This window comes from Ptychodera flava, chromosome 7 (assembly GCF_041260155.1).
Source record: "Ptychodera flava strain L36383 chromosome 7, AS_Pfla_20210202, whole genome shotgun sequence".
Lineage (NCBI taxonomy): Eukaryota > Metazoa > Hemichordata > Enteropneusta > Ptychoderidae > Ptychodera > Ptychodera flava.
Genome location: NC_091934.1, coordinates 13,282,108 through 13,305,276, shown reverse-complemented (window position 1 = coordinate 13,305,276; position 23,169 = coordinate 13,282,108). Strand labels below are relative to the sequence as shown.

Genomic DNA, 23,169 nt, shown 5'->3' with positions numbered 1-23,169 from the left:
TAGCTGTAGCCTGAAGTCTTTAGTGCACACCGTGCAGCACTATGGATGTATTATCGAAAGTTGACCCGGACAATAGAACAGTGTTTCCTTCAAGTGACAAAATTGGGGGTATCTACGGGCGAGATATGTGTCACTGCAAACATCAAAGTTCGTAAGACATAAACATTGACAACTGGGATCGGGACTGACAAGTTGACACCGGCGGAGACTGGTACCGGTGGTGATGGTCCTTCGTGGCCACATATATATTTGGGTCACAGTAATCAGTGGGTGCCATGCCATCGAACTGAATTTTTCGGGCTCGCCAAGATCGTGATATTTGGAAAGCCACGACACCTCCAAGAATAAGAACTACCGTTTCTATCTTGTTGTTGCCTTCCCTTCATAAATACTATTTGAAAATATTATTCTAAATAACTCTGGTTATGTTAGTATGGCCGCTAGCGCGGTGACGCCCCCTTTGCCAGCCCATGGCAGACTTTTTTCCTTTGGCGTCGGGACCAAATTCGTATGTTTGATTGGTTGGCTAAGATGGCATTCGGTGTATCAAAATTTCGACTTGATCTGATTTATGAATGAAACTGCAGGGTAATATTTGCATATCTCCAGGGCGATTGGCCGTTTACTCATTAATTGAAAGTAATCCCGGGAAATAAAACCGAGATCGCGACAATATTTTTGGCCAGAGGTCCATATATCTTTCTTTCATGAATTTGACTTTGTTTGTGTACCGTCTATTTACTGTCTGTTCTGTGCTGTTTTGTGTCTATGTTTACAACTATTGTCTTACAAATTCTGACCTAGAGTTATTGGATTATAGATTGGTATGATTGCGATTATTTTTGATCCATCCACATCAAACGAAAAGTAAGAAGACTGTTCATGTGATAAATATATAATCCGATATATATATATATATATATATATATATATATATATATATATATATATATATATATATATATATATATATATATATATATATATATAAGTATGTCTGATAAGTTACGCGCCCGAAGGGTGCGCCGAAAAATGCAACTGAATGATGAAATTCGTGATTGGCACGATGCATTTTAGGTAAGTATGAGTCCCTGTCGAAATTAAAAAACAAACACTGCCCCCCCCCCCCCCCGTATATTGGGCATTTTAAAGACATGATGATCTCCCCATCACTAAGGTCAAAAACAGGGTGACACCTCCTTGGATCCACCGCCCCGGCCTAAGAAACTTACCAGTCCCTTACGTAGTGCACTTGGCGTACGATTTTATACGATTCAATAAAATACTCATCGTAATGCCATGAGTCACTGACGATACTACTCTACAATGCCCACGATCATGAAAAATTTCTCGCCTAAAACTAGTTCATTTGAAGGCTGATGAAAGTGTTTTGACAAACACATCTACAGGGCGGGAGAATTGACCGGGGAAGATTTGAAAAAAAGTTTAAGGTTATGCCGGGACAGTATCGAAAAATACTGAGATGGTAAGGGGAACTTGAAATTGTATCGGCATCCGTCTTAGAATGCACAAAAAGCACCATTTTGTCTAACAATTAAATAAATTCGACAGAAGCAACCGGGACAGCCCCCTCCAATATCCACTCCTACTCACACACTATGTGTACCCCTTTCACCTATTACAGAACGAGAGATGCCGGATAATCAAAACCCCCAACCTACTCATGTCACGTTTATCATATACATTTGTAATAGACCAGAAGCTCGCCCAAGCTGTCTGTAATATTGTGCACTTTTCAATACAGACGATAGAAAATAACTCATCCCAATATTAGGGACAGTTCCTTCAATTTTTGGCATTTTTTCAGTATTATTTCTCAAAGTTATGGAGGGAATGGACTTCGGGAATAGCGCACTATCGCTGAAATTTCCCGTTTAGTTGGATGTCGGGCTGCCAATTATTCCAGTCAATCTACGAGATTTTGGAATAAATAGACAGCTGATCTCGACATTTTGGAATAAATAGACAGCTGATCTCGACGGGAGAAGTGCCTTGTAGTGTCGACTACCTTCAGAAAACTCCATAATCAGCAATCATGATGTAGTCGTCTGCAAACCTTTCCTTTGTTAGGAGTCCAAACGTTACAAGAGGAGGTCACAAGGGCAAGAGAAGTTCCGGTCGGGAAACCTGTTGCCATGACAACTCGGCAGACAGACCATGTAACATTTGTAGTGTTTTGCTTTAATCTTCGCTACACTGTAGGTACCAAGTACCGAGAGACTAGCATCCAAAAGAAAGTTACGATTGTTCGTTTCTGTTTTCTCGATTCTGGTTTCTGAATTTTCAAAAACGAAGTTTGTAATTCGAGACCGACACTGCAGAATCAAATTTGAAAATCGTTCTAAATTCTTAATAATAAGTACAAAAACACAATGTCTAAATGAAAACTAACCCCGAAAATTGAAATTACGCCTAAAATCGAATTCGCGGATTTCAGGAAATATTAGATTTTTATTTGGCCGTCATTAGCCACGGACCCAGTGAATGAACACTGATTGACAAATGTACTCCTGGGTGCATCTCTGTATTTCAATTTAGCGTAGTTAATGTTGCGTGCGAATCTTGCTTGCGTTGGGTCAGTATAGATGTAGATTTAAAGGAGAATATTATTTCTCCTTACTGACACGTTCAAGTTAATGTCTGTTATTAAAACTGTTTGCATTGAGGCTTCTATTCCATGGATAAAGATAAGTTGTTGATGATTGATTGATTCTGTTGATTTTATACTGTAAAGGCAAGCTTGGCAGACTTCGGGTAGACTGATCAGCGCCCTCGCAGTTAGAAAAGCAAATAAGAGTTTACGCCCTTTGCAAAATCTCAAAGAGATCCTAAAACCGTCTCTAATGATAATTTTTTCAATATAATTTCTGAAGGTGTTTGTCATTTTTAAGAATTTTGGAATAATTGGCAAGATACATGCAGTGTATTCTGAACGCTTATAGGACGGTAACATGTGTTTCCAGTAACCATGGTGTACGAAAGTCAATGCTTGACGATTGCGACATCAAAACATTAGTTCGCTTGCATTTCGTCGACAGACTAATTTTTTCTCGGTTCTGTGTCCTTCAGTTGATTTGGGTTCTTTGTTGTGCAACTTGTAACTTGTGCTGTTCCCATTTCGCAATGAACTCGGTATTTGAACGGGGGTTTTGCATGTTTGGTTCTGAATAAATAACTACGAAGGCCAGAAAATAAGGTTTTGCTTTCAATGATTCACAAAATGCCAAGCTTCTTACCTTGTCTGTAACAGGAATAGAAATGCAGAAGACAAGGAAGATAGACAGAGAAAGGCACATAGGAATGAACAAACGAGACAGAGAAAGACAAAACTGTAAGGTCAGAGTGCGGCGTTCCTCACCTTTGTACGATTTACACACAGTTAAAGATTGAACATACTCATGATAATCATTTAAAAGGGTCATAACAGCAATAAAACTCTATAGTCACGATAAAACTTATTACAACATATTGGTGGATTCGTAGCAATAGTCGCCTTTGTCAGTACTTCAATTTTGATCGCGGTTTTTGTCGACACACATTGCACCTAAGTATGCTGTTTTAGTTTCAAAGCAGTGAATTTCTAGTACTAGCAAAACATTGACAGACTTGAGGTGGGATGCTGAAAACTATAATCAACAAAGTACTTTTGAACAAATTGTCCTACATTATCTGATCTGCTGATAATGCGATTTGAAAACGTTATCACTGTGACAGGGGCGAATGCATTTGGCACTTAATCAGCCATTGTATGTCAAATACGACTTCATTTATCAGTAATTATTGATCGAGTTATCGGTGCAATAGCACAATCGCCATTTAATGTAAGATTTATTCATATTATCTTTCATTTGTTACATGTCTACTCACACACTTTGAAAGTAGATAAGAGCATTTACATAATTTATTTTCTTCATCGCCAGCTATAATTGTGACCACGGTGTTTGGTGAATTTTTACACGAATTCGAAGACGTATCTTGCCATTACGTGAAATTTACTGGCAGTGTGTTGACAGTGAGTATCTTTCCAACGTAATACAAAAATACAAAATACTAATATAATCATACCTCTGTATTGGATTACTTCGAGAGCTAAATCAGTTCTTCCGATATCTTCTAGAATTTCAATCAGGGTATCTACATGCCGTTTAGATAGAACATTCTGACGTTCCAGTGTCTCTAAGAGAATGAGTGTTGATCCAATGCGACCTAGATCTCTCTCTGCTACACTTTTCTTAACTCTGCTCAATGTCTTCAGTTTTAAAAGCTCATCTATGAATGCGATGTAATAAAATGTGTACGTCACATGGAGTGTTGGAAATGAATGAGAAGGAATTCCATCCTTTTAAGGTAATCAATAGTAAACCACGTTATGTTGTACATTGACATTTGTACCTCCGACCCTTGTAAACATGGCCGACGAATATCTCATACACGCCTGACTGCAATAAATATCATACCGTTGGCATCTTGAATACTGTATTTGCATTCAGATTTCTGACTAGTATCGATGATAGAAATATTGGTATCAGAAATATTCAACCGAAGAGAGTCGAGATGTCCGTAGATGTACTTTTGAACGGGGAATTTTTTATCGTACAAAGTATGATCACTATGACTGATTTCATCCATGGCAGGAATGATATGCTGCTTCTAGATGACGGAATTTATATAATAGTCCAACAATAAATACACGACTTCTCTGTTTGAGGCTGACGGGCTACACGTGTAATAAATAAATATACCTCTCAGTTAATGCGGTGACGATTTTACAAGGAATAATTCATGGCTAAAAGTAAAAAGAGTTTAATATCTTCTGTATTGGTTCCGTCCTAACATTGTAGATGGTTTCAACTTTGGCGGAGAAATCAATCTTTCGATTACGATCATGAACAACGGCATATGGGACTCTAACTCTGCGCTTGTCAACACTTTAAAATCATTGAGTAATAGAATAGCTTCTCCTATAGGGGTATCTTTCATTGTTACCCTATGCAAAGCGGGGAAAGGGTACTTTTATCGTGTAGTTAGATCAAAATGATTTATAAATTGGAAATTGGATGTCATGAAATGATGAGACAACGGTGAGTTCTAAACTTCGAACTCCCAAGAAAAATGTTACTAGGCCCTTGCCCTGACCTGAAGTGGGCAAACGGAACCTTACAACCAAGTTTTATGGTGGATTAATAAATCTAGCAACATTACATGACCACTTTTGCTGCACAGTTGTTTCTGACCAGGCGTTTTTCTAACACTAGAAACCATCCTCGACTCAGTACATAAGCTATTTAGGCTTAACTGGTACTCCCGAGCGTTTAACTTCTGGCGACTGCCATGCATATTGTATTTTTATTTATGTCCATAAGAAACAAATTGCTGCTATATGATGATGAAACATACCTGGCTTTATTTCTCTGGCAATTTTCTCATTCAATTTCTGCCACCTTTCAGACATCGGTACCCCCGGCAAAGCCCCCATGGTTACGTTTGGTGTTACTATGCTGGAAATCGAAGCAATCATTAATATCCACTTTCTATCAACAATTTGCGCGATATGTTATAATATTCATTAACCCCAATAGCAAAGAGCGTGGTTAATCATGATAACTTTAAATGGTAGCAGCCGTTAACTATCTACTTGATGAGCTACAACAATTCATTTACAATCGAAATATGGATACGTTTTCAGTTTTATGATCGGATGCGTTAACTTTTTACTTAAAAACCAATTGAATTTGACACAAAATAAACAGGAATGATATTACATTCGACTGATAGGAGTTTGTTTTATTCCTACACATCCATAGATCAACAGAAAATTTGAATTTGAATATTTAAATCCGGGTATTTTTTCTTGTTTCCTTTTTGTAGGATTGTTTGTATACGTAAACTCACTGTTCAAATGAGAAAGATATAAATAAGCCGTAACTGATTACAATATGTTGTGATATCCCCTTTAATGCAATCAGTTTTATAAAATAAAATATAATGGTTCAAGAGGAAGCGCTTCAATTGTTTATCTGAACAATAACGACAAATTCAAAACAATTTTAAAATAATTACAAATGTAAAAGTGAAAGGTATACTGCCTTGGAAGATTTTGTTACAATCAAGTATTGCGAATAATTTCGGAACAGAGCTCTACATAAGTAACTGAACACGTCTTTTCTACTAACAAACCAATTTAGAGATACAGGCTCGTGTTTCACTTTGCGATAAGCGTTTTGTCTAAGTGAGCATGATGTTTATTGGAGGAGTGTTTGTCAAAGAACTCTGTAAGATGTTGAAAATAAATATTTACTTAATCAGATTCCACGGAATTTTGAAACGTCGTTTGGTAGACAAAAAATTGAACGTCGACCTTCAAAAACGCACGGCCTTGTCTATTTCACAGACGTCTGTAAGTTAAGACCTGTATGGTGAAACAATTAACGACTTCGATGGCCCGATATTCAAACTGGCCTATAGGACTTGTCTATATCTGCTGTGCTAGCGCTGATGCGGTAGACCCGGGTTCTACTACCAGGCGCCAAATGTAAAATAATTATTTTACACATTACAAGAACATATTCATACGAAAAGGGTGTATTTGCATGCATTTATCAATAAAAAAACTACTATAGCATAAGTATAAATAAATCAATACAGACATAAGTAAATACATATATGAGTGAAAAAACATACATATATGTGAACCAATTCACACAAGACATATGAAGACAGACACATACATACATACGTGCATACGTACGTGCATACATACATACAAACGTACGTGCATACATACATACATACATACATACATACATACATACATACATACATACATACATACATACATACATACATACATACATACATACATACATACATACATACATACATACATACATACATACATGCACTCACGCACGCACATACATACATAAATACATACATATACACATACATATATACATAGGCCTACATACATACATACATACATACATACATACATACATACATACATACATACATACATACATACATACATACATACATACATACATACATACATACATACGTACATACACTCATACATACATACATACATGCACGCACGCACGCACATACATACATACATACATCCATACATACATACATACATACATACATACATACACAGCCATATCACACTCATGCACGCATACACATACACACACATGCCGCACGCACGTACATACATACATACATACATACATACATACATACATACATACATACATACATACACACACACACACATCATATACATACATACATACATACATACATACATACATACATACATACATACATACATACATACATACATACATATACACACATACAGGATCGAAAAGTTTACATGAGGGGAACGAAGTACGCATGCGTATATCCACTCGCACACACACACACTGCTACTCTGAAAAGTTTACATGAGGGGAACGAAATACGCATGCGTATATCTACTCGCACACACACACACACACACACACACACACACACACACACTGATCTGAAAAGTTTACATGAGGGGGAACGAAGTACGCATGCGTATATCCACTCTGAGGACAAAGCAGCGTTTGGCAGTGCAGAGCAGAGTCGAGAGTTAGCTGTGGGTCCATAGCTGTCTTGTTTCGGACGGGATTCCTGCCTTTTACGGGCTGGTTTTGACTTTTTACGATTTTAACCCCGCCACCACAGCTATGGGAAAATGCGTAGAAAAGCGTCCACGTTACGCCCGACAGCACCCTTGTCGCAACTTTGTTCGGCGATATTTCGAAAAGTTGTTCGAGGCTCTCTGCCGAACGTCACTACAGTGACGTAGCGGTGACCTCTCAACTTATAAAAAACAAACTGAGATGTACAGCCGGCATCCGCGCCGCATGAACAATCACAGATCCCAGGACTGAACTATTTTTTTCCCAAGTTAAAGTTTGATTTCAGTTATGTGAGACTGGCAATGTCCATAGGACAAACGATGGTCATCGATATCACACGATGAAATACTCAGTTTGTTTTCTATAAGTTGAGAGGTCACCGCTACGTCACTGTAGTGACGTTCGGCAGAGAGCCTCGAACAACAGTTTTACGCCAGCAAAATGGCGGTCTTCGGGTAGTCATGTCGGTTGAAGCCACAAAAAAGGCGATATTTCAGTGAATTTTAAGCGGATTTCTGGTCTTGGTGAGTCCCTAATAACCAAGTTGTCGATGAGTGTTGGCAATTTGTAATTTGGATGGAAACTTTCGAAATATCGCCGAATAAAGTTGCGACAAGGGTGCTGTCGGGCGTAACGTGGACGCTATTCTACGCATTTTCCCATAGCTGTGGTGGCGGGGTTAAAATCGTAAAAAGTCAAAACCAGCCCGTAAAAGGCAGGAATCCCGTCCGAAAACACCACAGCTATGGACCCACAGCTAACTCTCGACTCTGCTCTGCACTGCCAAACGCTGCCTTGTCCTCAGAGTGGATATACGCATGCGTACTTCGTTCCCCCTCATGTAAACTTTTCAGATCAGTGTGTGTGTGTGTGTGTGTGTGTGTGTGTGCGCGCGAGTTGATATACGCATGCGTATTTCGTTCCCCCTCATGTAAACTTTTCAGAGTAGAAGTGTGTGTGTGTGCGAGTGGATATACGCATGCGTACTTCGTTCCCCTCATGTAAACTTTTCGATCCTGTATGTGTGTATATGTATGTATGTATGTATGTATGTATGTATGTATGTATGTATGTATCTATGTATGATGTATGTATGTATGTATGTATGTATGTATGTATGTATGTATGTATGTATGTATGTGCGTGCATGCGTGCGTGAGTGCATGCATGTATGTATGTATGAATGTATGTATATGTGTATGTATGTATGTATGTATGTATGTATGTATGTATGTATGTATGTATGTATGCACGTACGTATGCACGTATGTATGTATGTGCGTGCGTGAGTGCATGTATGTATGTATGTATGTATGTATGTATGTATGTATGTATGTATGAATGTATGTATGTATGTATGTATGTATGTATGCACGTACGTATGTATGTATGCACGTACGTATGCACGTATGTATGTATGTGTCTGTCTTCATATGTCTTGTGTGAATTGGTTCACATTTATGTATGTTTTTTTCACTCATATATGTATTTACTTATGTCTGTATTGACTTATTTATAATTATGCTATAGTAGTTTTTTTATTGATAAATGCATGCAAATACACCCTTTTCGTATGAATATGTTCTTGTAATGTGTAAAATAATTATTTTACATTTGGCGCCTGGTAGTTCGACTCCAGGTGTAAACACTTATTTACAAGAACAAATACGACGATAGAAAAGGAAACGTCTTCAGATCGGCCTAAGTTGACGATATCCGATGAATTTCCCGATCACGTGATGACATTGACTGCCAAGTAGAAGTAAATTCGCAGGGTAACCTATGTCGTAGGATAAACGCAGGCATGAAATATTGTTCAAACATATTTTTCACTGTTTAACGAAATGGCAAGACCGTTTTCACTGATTAGGGCAGAATGCACCGAGGGGACAAATATTCGGGCTTTCAAACGTTAACAACACACTGTACGTTTTTGGTCTAACACATGTGGGCTTCATTTTGAAGATCATTAAGTAAATAGATTTCTATGGCTTCTTTTTTGTGAAATCGAAAATCATATTTGTTTACTGTAGAGTTAATACAGGGATAGCGGTCAGTTTGAAATTCAAGTACAATGTAAATGTTAATGTTGGGTAATTAGTTTGTGTCACACCTTAATTAGCACGGTGCCCAGATTTGTATTGTTGGTTTTGAAATAGAACAATTGAAAGTTTGCTTGATAAAAGTTTGAAAAAAGTTCTCAAATCTCGAGACGCGAAAGTACCCTTCGCGATAAAAAAATCCGAATTCGGCAATCCTTGATTCCGGTATCAATCTTTAAAGAAAATCATCGGAGGCCTCATTCATCACCACATTGGTATGCCGATACTATGTTACTAATTGACACTGAAGAATAGAATAGCAACATTGAAAGCTGAATTAGTTATTGTTATTGATTTTTATCTATTAATCTCCATAACTCCACAGGTTTTGAAACCGCTTTTCATGAAGATCGAGAGGCTTGAGTAGGAATGCGTAGTGGGTCTTTCTACTTTGTGTAGTTTCACATTTCACCCACCGCCTCCACGCTAGCTTACCCATATGGAAATGAAACACTTGTCGTATGTCATTTCCTCCTGTCTGTTCTAGTTGTCGTAAACAAACAAGGAAAAGGTCACCGTAAATGTCGTTCTCTGAAGTCAGCACACAATTATGGCCGGCATGGACTATTGTGCTCAGTGCTATTACTACGTTCATGGACGGACTTTAAGAAAGTACAGTGTTATACTAGCAACAAACTCTGCCCTTTTCTATACAACATTGAATTTGAATATATCAAGGAGATGTACAGGATGTACCTCGATCCCTCTGCACGATTAACAGCGTTCATTACAATTCCCTTTGCACTATAAGTCTCAGCACAGAGTAATATCATAGACAGAGTGGCAACAGCTATTGTTTAAGGCGTGAAGCGGTTACGTAAACAATCCATGTTTGCCTCGCCTCACGAAGCTCTTGGCTCTCTTTTCCGAAGAGTGCCGACCATGCACCCTTCGGTAATTTTCGGATTTTCACCAATTGTTAAGCGAAAGTATGTTCGACAAAGCTTGTGTTGTTGTTGTCGTGTGGTGCTGATCGGATTTGATGTGCTGGCGAAAACGGGAGTGTTTTGAGCTTCAGGAAAGTGGGATTTACCGTTTTAAAAAATCCTCTCATATTTTTATGAATATATAATGAGTGTGTTTGAACCAAATTTGAAAGTCTTTTATCGATACTGTCTGGTTTTACTCAATGGTTTACGGTCAGTCATACCGTCTTTTACACGTGCGCCAAGAAAGGACATGTTTATGAAACTGCTGGCGTGTTATGTTTTGATTGGCGTGAGGCAGTGTTTCTGGCCTGAGAGCTCACAAAGTAACTATGGTTGCTACGCGACTGGCAGTGCGATGCCATCTCGTCGTATGTTTCGCATAATCTCGTGTAATTATCAACCATAAACCAAGCCTCCAAATAGTTTAACACCTTTTAAGCTCATTTTAATATGAAAAGCCAATAGTCTACCGAGACGACCTTGGAACAAAAGGCATGCAAGTGTTGCCACTCTGCCTATGATACTCTGTGGTCTCAGTCAGTGAGTTTCCCGGCCTTGATGATATTCATGTACTCGGTGTTTACACATACCATGGTCAGGTGGATAACTAATGAGAAGCTGAGAAATGCTGACACCAGTAGTTAATAAATCAACATTGAAGCTTACCTACCTCAGGTATGCTACTGCGTATATCGTATAGTGTCTCGGATGTTGAAGCCGGCTGTAATGGTTTCATGGACTTTGGCACTGGAAACAGAAGCATGTGTAAACATACTTTATCATTATCATGCACGGTGAAGGCTGTTTTGCTGACCCTAACGACGAGGTCCCAAAGTTAAGACAATATTATCTAAACCAGTCAATGAAAATATTTTTGCACGCAAAATAATATGAGCGATTTTGAAATGTTACTCGGTGGTCAATGGGCTATCATCTCAGCTAATCGATGATCATGATGACTTTGAAGATGAACACGTGTTATCTGCATACGACCATACTGAGCATTCTTTAATAAATACATTTTACCGCTGTTCTCATATACTTTTGAATAAAATATTGAATATCATCTCTTGATTTCCGAATGAAATTCTGCAGTTTCCTATTTGCTTCACGAATTGTAGCTATAGGTACATATTGTAAGGACGCAAGGTATACAGTTTTGAGGCAGCAAGTATAACAGTCATTACAACTTTGCTTTAACAAAGAGTGTTCCTCATTTCACAAAGCTTGTGACAATTTGTAAATATTTGCGTAAGTAGGTCCAACTCCCAATACAATCCCTCCCGATTTGCAACTTTTCGGTAGAAAAACCAATCTTTCCACTGGAGGCAGGACGGTTTTTCCCTGTCAACAGACCTTTGGTTTCATTCCACTGGATAATTTGCTCTTGCGCCCTCACACGATGATATTAACTTTTTGAGGTACCCACTTACAATATATACAACTCGAAAAATATTGTCGCTGTGTCTGTAGACCTAATTTTTCTAGAATGTACGGTTTTTAGTTGCGAAGTTTTCATCAATCGAACCACAAGGTGTATGCATTAATCATCCATGCTATTTATACCCATCGAATGTTACCGATAAGGCAGCTGCTACCAGGTTTCAATATCTATTTTGGGCGTCTAATATATGTTTATGGCTGAGTGGAGGAGAATGAGCTGTAACGATATCTGACACAGAATATTACAGAATTTATCCAACTCTTTGAATTATTTATTACTAAATCTCTGTACTATACGCTTACAGGTGATGAAGTAAATGTTCTTGCGAATTTCCCTGCTTTTTGATATGCGAACTTCATGTGCTCTCTTCTCGCCATAATACTCTAGCGAAGACAATCTCGTTTTTCACAACACTTTTGACGAAATTATATGGTTCATTTTTATGTGATCTGGATTTCTCAAAGACACTTGCAATGACATAGTAATAATTCAAAATAAAAGAATGTCTATGAAATATGCCTCGCTGACACACCAATGGTTCTTGAGCGTCATTGTTCATCTCTTAATAAAACATGAACAGAGAAAGAACAAGTTAGCTGTTGGTTGTTTGATGTCCTTACAATCAGTCAAATTCTTGTCCAGGTTGCGCTATTTGAATCCATTCAAGTTACCGTACCTATAACCTGCTCTTTGGACCTTTTCTCTTTTTTGGTTTGTTCATGCAATAAGACTTAAATAATAAACATATCCGTAATAAAATGAATCGTCAACATACATTTGTAATTGTAAATGTGTAAAGTACACGAACATCTACATAAGTATAATATCAAAGCAGAGAGAATGAAAGAAAGTAAAATTAATGTCATTCAAGCATAAGAACGAGTTCAAGGCTCATCCTAATTGGACTTGAAAGTGTTGCATAAAAGTCGTTAACTTTGTTTTTCTTTTAAATAAAGTTCAAATTTTTCATCCCTTCCCAGCCTGCCTTTCCATTGTTTGCCTGGTTGACGTGCAAGCAAACATCTTTGTTGTGTTGTCATTATTTGAAACTTTCACAAAAGACTTACAATTTTGAAAATTCTTTCTAAAAATGTAGTGTCATTATACTAGATTTCCATCTTGTATAGATTTCGAAATTAACTGGCAACATTATTCCCTTCTGTATCAAAAGCCTGCAAAAATTGCTGACTGAGCAGTTTATTTGCTCTCTTGCAAAATATATCATTATGTACATTAATTTGTGTGATCAGCAACACACATTTTTCTACATGCCATATGAAAGCCACTCTTACCGGACTGTTTAAGAACTCCACTCTACAGGAAATGGTTACACTTCTGTTTAAAGTTTGTTGTTCCTACATGTTTGAAGGCTAAAATCTTTCATATGAAAAGTATTTAATACTATATAAAGTCAAAGGAGAGGGCATATTTTTTAAAGATGTATCTCAAAACGTATGATTGGAACACTATATTTTCTCCTCATTTTTCTTTCCGTAGTATCCTACACAAAATAAGTAAAATTACACAACTCTCTGACAAGTTTTAGTGTGTCCTTGTTAAAATCATCACAAAATGGGGCAAAAGCCTGTTGAGAGTATAAATGTGTTGGGTAGCGGTGATTCGGGACTGTTTAACTTAAAAAGAAGGGTTATTCCAGCCCATTATTTCTTTACAGTACTAGTGTTGTTACAATTCATTAGAGAAGGGCGTATACACAAACCATAAAATGAAAAATCCCTTTAATTTTCAGTAGACCCCCGCCTTCAAGTTGTCTCAGCACTCTGTAGCTTTGATTTAATTTGAAAAGCGAATTCTCATTGCATTTGTGTGATATCATGCAACAAAAATCCGATTCAATTTTAAGCTTAACATCTACACAGGCTTAGTACCAAGATAATGTACATCAACTGTCAGATCTAACATCATTATTGACACCAATTTGTTTGAAATGCACTACACACACGTCTCAAAACAATAAAGAGTAAATTACATAGTGGCAACCACACATCTAGTGAATAAGAGACATGCATGCATGCATGGTCGTTATTATAGCAGAGGTGAGTCGGGGTTATTAGACATGCTCGTGAGGAGGGAATTACTTAAAATTTCAGAATACGCGTGTCTATTTTCTTCGAGGCCGCCGTGAGTAATAAGGGCTCCCAAACCAGTCAGTACAAGGATAATTCCATTGAATGAACAATAAAAACAGCAGTGGCAGTGAAGTATTTGCGGCTGTTTTCCGACATTTAATAAGAGGGAAATTCGAAATTAGCTATGGGAGAAGCCCGAATTTTTTTTCATTCCACCTAATTTCCTCTTCATATCTACAGTGACACCCATTTGTGTTATTTACTGCTTTCTGTTATGACAGGTAAAACCAATGCTAAAAAGATCATGAAGGTCGTTGAGTCAGCACCACATCATGACCGACTGACGTGCGTAAACGACTGAGCTCAGTATAAGACTGCAGTACAGTGCCAACCCAACGGGATGTCTTTTATGTTTATTTAGACGTTGTGAACACAGCACGGCGGAGAAATGTTATTTAATCATGACCTATACGTCAAATTCCACTACATGAAATACTCAATTTAACACGACATGGAAGTAAAAGGTTTTACCTGTCGTAGAGTAAAGGTTGCCGAGTTTTCAAACGTAGGTTGCACTGTGTGTTTTACTCACTATTTTTCAGGAGAATGCAAACCTTTCTCTTAAACACAGCATTATCAGGCATATAAATAGTGATAGACATAGAATGGCTGGTACAAGCCGTTCATGTTAACATCAGGAAAGCTCACCTACCTCAGGTATGCTGCTGCGTATGTTGTCTAATGTCCCGGATGTTATATCCGACTGTCATCGCTTCATAGACTTTGGCTCTGGAAAGAGAAGCATGTACAACTTTACCTTATCGTTATCATGTTTGCAGGGGGTTGTGTTGCTGACCCTAACAGAGAGTATACGGATTTGTTCTTACCATACACCTTTTGATTTCTTCTTCCTCAATTTTTAAAACTTTTCAAAGCAAATTGTAATTGTGCTTGCACACGATGACATTGTTCTTTTGTTTTTCACTGAGAGAACAATGGGAGATTAAAACATCTCCCACTGTGTCAGATATGAAGTTTCCATCGACCAGTCCTCATAAAAAACAGTTCATGTGATATTCATCGACATACATTAGTCGTAGAGGATTTTACTCCCCAAAAACGAAAAGTAACAGACTCATAGCAATAAGGGATCAGTACTTTTAGGCCTCGACGTTAAAGATTACTCAGTGTAGGAGAACAGTGTGGGATCTCAAACACTCACTTTTAAATATCGGTTCAGAGTCGATGATTTCTAAATCTCTCTATCCCGCTCTTACACTTGACGAACTCTGTGATCGTACGCATAGATCGTACGTGACACAGACCATAGGGGTCTCCTTATTCGTCATAATATTGTGGCTCTGACAGCCTAAAATTGCACGACACCGAAATGATTTGTTTTAATATTTAGTTTTATATCAGGAATTCTCAAAGTCAATAGCACAACGATATATTATTTTTCACGATGAAAGCAATAGAATAAATACGGGATATGAGTCGTGGGCAAATCGACAATTTCTTCGCAGACTATATTTTGAGAGCCAATCATTGACGTCTAAAGTAAAGATAAACTCAGAAGGAGAAATCTATCTGTTGATCATTAGTTGGTGTCTTTCTAAATACAAGCCTGGACTTCGCTATCTGGGTGACAAACCGTAAGTGTTTTACACTCCATATAGATGTCGCCATTTTATTCGTAAATTGCTGTACTCTACTCGGATCTCTCAGAGATGTAACGATCAGCTCATGCAGTCGCTTGAGTCGCTTTCCAGACCTCGAACACAGTCGTACACTTTTTTCAAGAAATGAAATGAAATGAAATGAAAGTTCCATGGAGAGATACCCACGATAAATATGACTTAGTCAAAGTAACAGTAGATAAGTAAAGTAATCAATAATATGTGGAAATGATCAGAAAAGACTAAGAGAAAGAAAGAAAGAAAGAAAGAAAGAAAGAAAAACTTCAATGTTATTTAACTTTAGCAATGTGTATACGGCGCTTCATCTACCCTAAAACGTGAAGGTTCACCAAGTTTGAACGTTTAGCCACAAAATCATCAGCTTTTCTCTTCTCCCTGCTGGCAAATCACAAAGTATTCAATCATGGAGACAAGTAGCGTTTTTGCTGAATTACATGAGATTGGAGGGTGTCCTTATTTCCAGCAACTAAATTTCCTGCATTCGAAATTGTGAATTTCATATAGAAAGTGTTATGTAGGTCATTTACCCCACACTCATCATGACCTGAGTTCAATTAGTCTAGAACATTCTCAAGGTCACTGCCCTTGATGACCTAACAACCTTGAATTCAATTAGTCATGTTTGGAATGTTCTGGAAAGTTGATTAGTTGTGTAAGGGAGATAATTTTAGAACAGTAATTAGCATGTCAATAAAAGTTCTAGATTGTTCTTATATGCCTTTATAAAAGGGACGTGCTCAGCTTCCAGTCAGACTTTTGGGATCGTGTCTCTTGTGTGTTACTAAACTCCAGCAGTAGTCATTCTCAAGACTTTTCAAGACCTTCACTGCCAACGCTGGATTTATACTGTGGACTTTGTGCAGCTTCAAGCCTGCGAGCCAAAGGACTGTTCATTCATTTGACTGACTGTTACAACTCTGAGACTGGAGCTTTGCCGTCCCAGCTGAGATAAGTAGTCTGTACACTTTTAAAGCTTGTACTCTATCCCTGACTTAGCAATAAGTTTTATTTTCGTAATAATTTTGTTAAACGTTAACTACTGAGTTCACCCTTTTGTTCGTTTTCTCTGCACGTAACAAATTGGGGGCTTGTCCGGGATACGAATATTTTGAGCCGTTTGACAACATTTTGACAGCCTTTTCAAAACTACTGTATACTGTGAACTCAGCGAAATTCAATCATGGCGGAATTCAAGCCAGACGAATTTATGGATGACCTTGATCAGGACACATTTAATTCCCTCAGAAAAGACAACCTCATAGCACTGGCAAATTTCCTTAAAGTAGATGTCAAAAGATCTATGCGCAAGCGAGAAATTCAGTTCAAGATTGCAAAACATTTAGTTAATTCTGGCCATTTTGAAGAGTCTGCCTTAAAAGATTATGAGCCTGAGTCTTCCTTCGAACTCAAAAAATTAGAATTAGAAATACAGGCAGATTTGGAGCTTAAGAAATTGGAATTAGAAAAGGAAAAATTACAAATGAAAGACAAAGAATTACAAATGGAAGAAAGACAGAGAGAAAAGGAGAGAGAATTGGAAGAACATCGACTACAGTTAGAAATGAGACTTTTAGAGCTTGGACAGTCAGGAAAATTCTTCCCTTCAGACAAGTTTGACATCACTAAGCATTTCAGGTTAGTTCCCCCTTTCCAAGAAAAGGATGTTGATAAATATTTCCTCCATTTTGAGAAAATTGCTCAGAGTCTGAATTGGCCTAAGGAGTCCTGGTCTATGCTTTTGCAGAGTGCTTTGGTGGGTAAAGCCAGAGAAATTTACATTCAGTTGTCAGTAGAGCAGGCTTCAGATTATGATTCTGTGAAGGAATTAATTCTCAAGGGTTATGAGTTGGTGCCTGAAGCTTACCGTCAGAAATTTAGGGATTGTGAGAAGGTGAAAGATCAAACTTACGTTGAATTTGCTCGAACAAAAGAACAACTGTTTGATCGTTGGTGTTCTTCGGAAAAGGTCAGTCAGAATTATGACAAATTACGACAACTTGTTTTGATTGAGGAATTTAAAAGGTGCATCCGGAGTGACATCAAGACGTTTATCAATGAACAAAAGGCAGATACATTAGAGGTTGCTGCACGTTTGGCCGATGATTATTCATTGACCCACAAATCTTCATTTCTCAGCAAACCATCCCAGTCCTTTTCATACAGAAACAATGCAGGTAAATTTAACTCCTCCTTTTCATCCAAGAATTTTTCAAAGGAGAGTAGGAAATCAAATGACAACAGTTCACAAAATCCTTCTACATCATCAGATCCCAAGTCTCAATCTTCATCTCGTAAACAGTTTGGTACACTTTCTTGTAGTTATTGTAAGAAATGCGACCATTTAATGTCAGAGTGTTTCAAATTGATAAGAAAACGTGGTGGTCAAAGTGGTCAAGTGGATCTAAGCCAACCGGCTTTATTTCTTCATCAACTCAATTAGAGTCTAATAATGTGTGCAACACATTTTCTGAGGTTAAACCCCTCTTATCCCCAATTAATGAGGTCAAGGTCAATTCTTCTCAAGATAGCATTATGGGTATTTTCGAACCATTTATTCATGATGGTTTTATATCACTTTCTAGTGATTTCTCTTCCGCTACCCCTGTCAAAATTTTAAGAGATACCGGGGCTTCCCAGTCTCTTTTGTTGGCAGATACCCTGCCGTTTTCTGAAAAGTCATTTTCAGGTTCTAAAGTTCTTATTAAGGGGGTAGATTGTAATGACTACATTCCTGTTCCTCTCCATAATGTCTATTTGTCTTCGGACTTTGTTTCTGGACCTGTGACTTTAGGTATTAGGCCTTTTTTGCCTTTTGAAGGGATTCACCTTCTTCTTGGAAACGACCTTGCTGGGGACAAGGTCATTACTAATCCACTTGTGACTGATAATCCTAGTTTAGATCAAAATCCAGAGCCAATAGAGGAAGACATTCCCGGCCTTTTCCCATCATGTGCCATTACTCGAGCCATGTCAAAGAAAACTTCTGAGCACTCAAAAACAAATCAGCAAAATAAAAAAAAAAAGAAAAAAAAATAAAACAATAAAATATGTCACAGATGTTGACTTAAATGACACCTTTCTCAGTCAGGTGTTTGACACGGAGCATTCCGTTATCCCTCGTGGATTTGAAACTTCCAGTAAAACTTCTGCTGACCAAAGTCAGACATTTTCTAGATCAAATCTCATTGCAGAACAACACAAAGACCCAGATATTTTGTGTTTGTTTGACAGGGTAGATGATGAAGATAAAACTTCAGATAGCTCTGTTTCCTATTATACAAAATCTGGTATTCTCATGCGTAAATGGAGACCTCCAGATGTCTTGGTTGATGACGACTGGGCTATAAAACATCAAATTGTGGTTCCAAAGCCCTATCGTGCTGAAATATTGCGTCTGGCCCATGAAACGCCCTGGGCTGGTCATTTGGGAGTAAGGAAAACTTATCATAAAATTCTCAGTCACTTTTATTGGCCTAATCTCAGGCAGGATGTAACACATTTCTGTAAAACTTGTCACACATGTCAGATGGTAGGAAAGCCAAATCAGACCATTCCAAAGGCCCCTTTACAGCCAATTCCTGCATTTCAAGAACCATTTAGTAGGATACTAATAGACTGTGTTGGGCCCCTACCAAAAACAAGATCAGGAAATGAGTACATGTTGACAATTATGTGTACATCAACTCGGTTCCCCGAAGCCATACCACTGAGAAATATAAAGACAAAGACTATAGTGAGAGCTTTAGTCAAATTTTTCACTTTATTTGGCCTCCCTAAATGTGTCCAGTCCGATCAAGGCTCCAACTTTATGTCTGGAATTTTTCAACAAGTAATGGATCAGCTAGGCATTAAACAGTATAGGTCATCCGCCTATCATCCAGAAAGTCAGGGTGCTCTTGAGCGATTTCATCAAACTTTGAAAAACATGATTAGGACCTACTGTTTTGACACAGAGAAGCAGTGGGATGAAGGAATTCATTTTTGCTCTTTGCTGTTAGAGAGTCAATTCAAGAGTCTCTTGGTTTTAGCCCATTTGAGCTTGTATTTGGACATACAGTCCGTGGCCCACTTAAGCTAGTTAAAGAGAAATTCCTATCAGACGATGATGATTGTCTGAATATTTTGCAATATGTGTCAGATTTTCGTACAAAACTCTCTAAAGCATGTGAATTAGCCAGAGAAAATCTTGAGTCATCTCAGCAGTCAATGAAAATCAAATATGATAAAAGCACCTCAAAACGGAAGTTTGAACCAGGCCAAAAGGTTCTTGTTCTACTTCCAATTCCTGGCAAACCACTCCATGCTCGTTACTTTGGGCCATATCTAATTGATAAGAAATTGAGTGATTTAAATTACATCATAATAACACCTGACAGGCGAAAACAAAAACAGCTATGTCACATAAATATGCTTAAGCCATATTTGGATAGGGATAATCCTACTAAAACAAAGCCTGTCAGTACAGTCCGTTCTGGCCATTATGAAGATAGTGATACTGAAACTGACTTGAGTGAAAATACTCTAAACTCAAAGCTGGGCTCGGTCAAGCTTCAGAACTCAGAAATCCTGGAGAAGCTGGAGTCTACAAAGTTGGCACACCTCCAGCCAGAACAACAACAACAGGTGAAAGAACTGCTCCACGAATATAAACACCTGTTTCAAGATGTTCCAACGAGGACAAACGTCATCTATCACGACGTTGATGTTGGGGACAGTAAGCCTGTAAAACAACATCCATACAGACTGAATCCAACAAAAGCGAAATATCTCCAGGAAGAAGTCAAATACCTGCTGGACAATGACTTTATTGAACCCAGTAAAAGTAACTGGAGTTCGCCGTGCATACTTGTTCCCAAATCAGACCACAGTTATCGTATGTGCACGGACTTTAGGAAGGTCAACACTTTAACAAAGACAGACACTTTCCCAATCCCGAGGATTGATGACTGCATCGACCGAGTGGGAAAAGCCAAGTATGTGACAAAATTTGACCTACTGAAGGGATTTTGGCAAGTCCCTCTGACGGATCGTGCTCGTGAAATATCCGCCTTTGTTACACCAGACGGATTGTTCCAGTACAAGGTGATGCCATTCGGAATGAAGAACTCTCCGGCAACGTTCCAACGGATGATCAACGACGTCATATCCGGGCTAGACGGGTGTGCAGCTTACGTTGACGACGTCATCCTGTATAGTGACACCTGGGAGGAACACATTAAGCTCATGCGGAAGTTCTTCGAGAGACTGAGTAAAGCAATGTTGACTGTCAACCTTGCCAAATCTGAGTTTGGCTGGGCGAGGATGACTTATCTCGGACATACTGTAGGACAGGGTGAGGTAAAACCTGTTGATGCCAAAATCAGTGCCATTTCAAGTTTTCCCATACCAAACTGCAAACGACAACTGATGCGCTTTCTCGATATGGCTGGTTACTACAGAAAATTCTGTCCAAATTTCTCCACAATTACTGAGCCTTTGACTAACTTACTTAAAAAGAAAGTAAAGTTTGTTGGTCAGAGCAATGCCAACAGGCATTTGATACACTTAAAGCCATACTGCAAAGTGCTCCAGTGTTGTCTGCACCAGATTTCACTTTGTCATTCAAATTAGCTGTGGATGCTAGTGATACGGCTGCTGGTGCTGTTTTATTGCAAGAGGATAGTCATGGTGTAGATCATCCTGTTTGCTATTTTTCACGCAAATTTAACAAATCCCAGAGAAACTACTCTACAATTGAAAAAGAGTGTTTATCTTTGATATTAGCTTTACAGCATTTTGAAGTTTATGTTACTTCTTCAAATCAGCCAATAGTGGTTTATATTGATCACAACCCTCTTGTTTTTCTGCAGAAATTTAAAGGCAAAAATCAGAGATTGCTAAGATGGAGTTTAATGTTACAGGAGTTTAATCTTGATATTAGACATATCAAAGGCAGAGACAATTTAATTGCAGACTGTCTCTCTCGTTTTAGAGTTTATTGTTGTTCACTTTCAAGAAATTTTACTTTAGAGTAAAAAAATTTTGAGTACTTAAATCTTTTTCAAGATTACATTTGTAAAAGAAAGATTTTTCTTTGAAAAATTTTCTTTTTTGAAGAGGGGGTGTGTTATGTAGGTCATTTACCCCACACTCATCATGACCTGAGTTCAATTAGTCTAGAACATTCTCAAGGTCACTGCCCTTGATGACCTAACAACCTTGAATTCAATTAGTCATGTTTGGAATGTTCTGGAAAGTTGATTAGTTGTGTAAGGGAGATAATTTTAGAACAGTAATTAGCATGTCAATAAAAGTTCTAGATTGTTCTTATATGCCTTTATAAAAGGGACGTGCTCAGCTTCCAGTCAGACTTTTGGGATCGTGTCTCTTGTGTGTTACTAAACTCCAGCAGTAGTCATTCTCAAGACTTTTCAAGACCTTCACTGCCAACGCTGGATTTATACTGTGGACTTTGTGCAGCTTCAAGCCTGCGAGCCAAAGGACTGTTCATTCATTTGACTGACTGTTACAACTCTGAGACTGGAGCTTTGCCGTCCCAGCTGAGATAAGTAGTCTGTACACTTTTAAAGCTTGTACTCTATCCCTGACTTAGCAATAAGTTTTATTTTCGTAATAAATTTTGTTTAAACGTTAACTACTGAGTTCACCCTTTTGTTCGTTTTCTCTGCACGTAACAAGTGTAATAAAGATAGTGATATTTTGACATTTTACTGTTGTAATTGTCGATACATGTTAATACAACTTTGATGTCGGTTTCGTTGTTTTAAATATTTTGTCCGACAAAGTAAGAGATATATTCTTTCCAAATTTCTTTTTCGTTATAGTATGCGCACTCAAAATTTTCAAGGGTTACATCTCGGGCATGAACGTTAGTGGGATTTCCCACCTGGCAAGTTAAAGGTTTTGGCCATGCTTTCTATGATCATTAGACCGCTTTGGAGTGTCTTCCAATTTACGTCATTAACATTGGTGTTTGCAATTCTTTTCGAATGAAGACGACTGCTGTTGGTAATTTGCTTTCGTTTTATTTGGCCAAGCCCACAAGTGCGCCACCAGCGGCGAGGTGAACGACCGCCCTCACGAAGTCTGTCATTAAAAAAAATTTCAACGACCGAAGCGAAGCAGTTACTGTAAATTAAACGAATTTTTACTAAAAAAAGAAACAATGGTGATGTGTACCTAAACGTTTAGTCTCAATTGTGGT

General features: G+C 38.1%; 1 protein-coding gene across 2 annotated transcripts in view; it reads right to left on the bottom strand.

The window, feature by feature from the left end:
- Positions 1-2,132: 2,132 nt before the first annotated feature.
- The window catches only part of LOC139136829 (uncharacterized), a 328,762-nt gene continuing 307,725 nt past the window's right edge, over positions 2,133-23,169 (bottom strand). Inside the window, exons 1-5 of one of the 2 annotated variants that reach the window (XM_070704667.1) lie at positions 14,978-15,056; positions 11,402-11,478; positions 5,419-5,519; positions 4,087-4,290; positions 2,133-3,262 (exon numbers count right to left, since the gene is read on the bottom strand). In XM_070704667.1, the coding sequence (XP_070560768.1) occupies positions 3,087-3,262; positions 4,087-4,290; positions 5,419-5,497 (459 nt within the window). In that variant the 5' untranslated portion in view covers positions 5,498-5,519; positions 11,402-11,478; positions 14,978-15,056 and the 3' untranslated portion in view covers positions 2,133-3,086. Of the gene's footprint in view, positions 3,263-4,086; positions 4,291-5,418; positions 5,520-11,401; positions 11,479-14,977; positions 15,057-23,169 lie in introns of those variants that run through there. The other variant, XM_070704666.1, reaches the window with a different exon arrangement.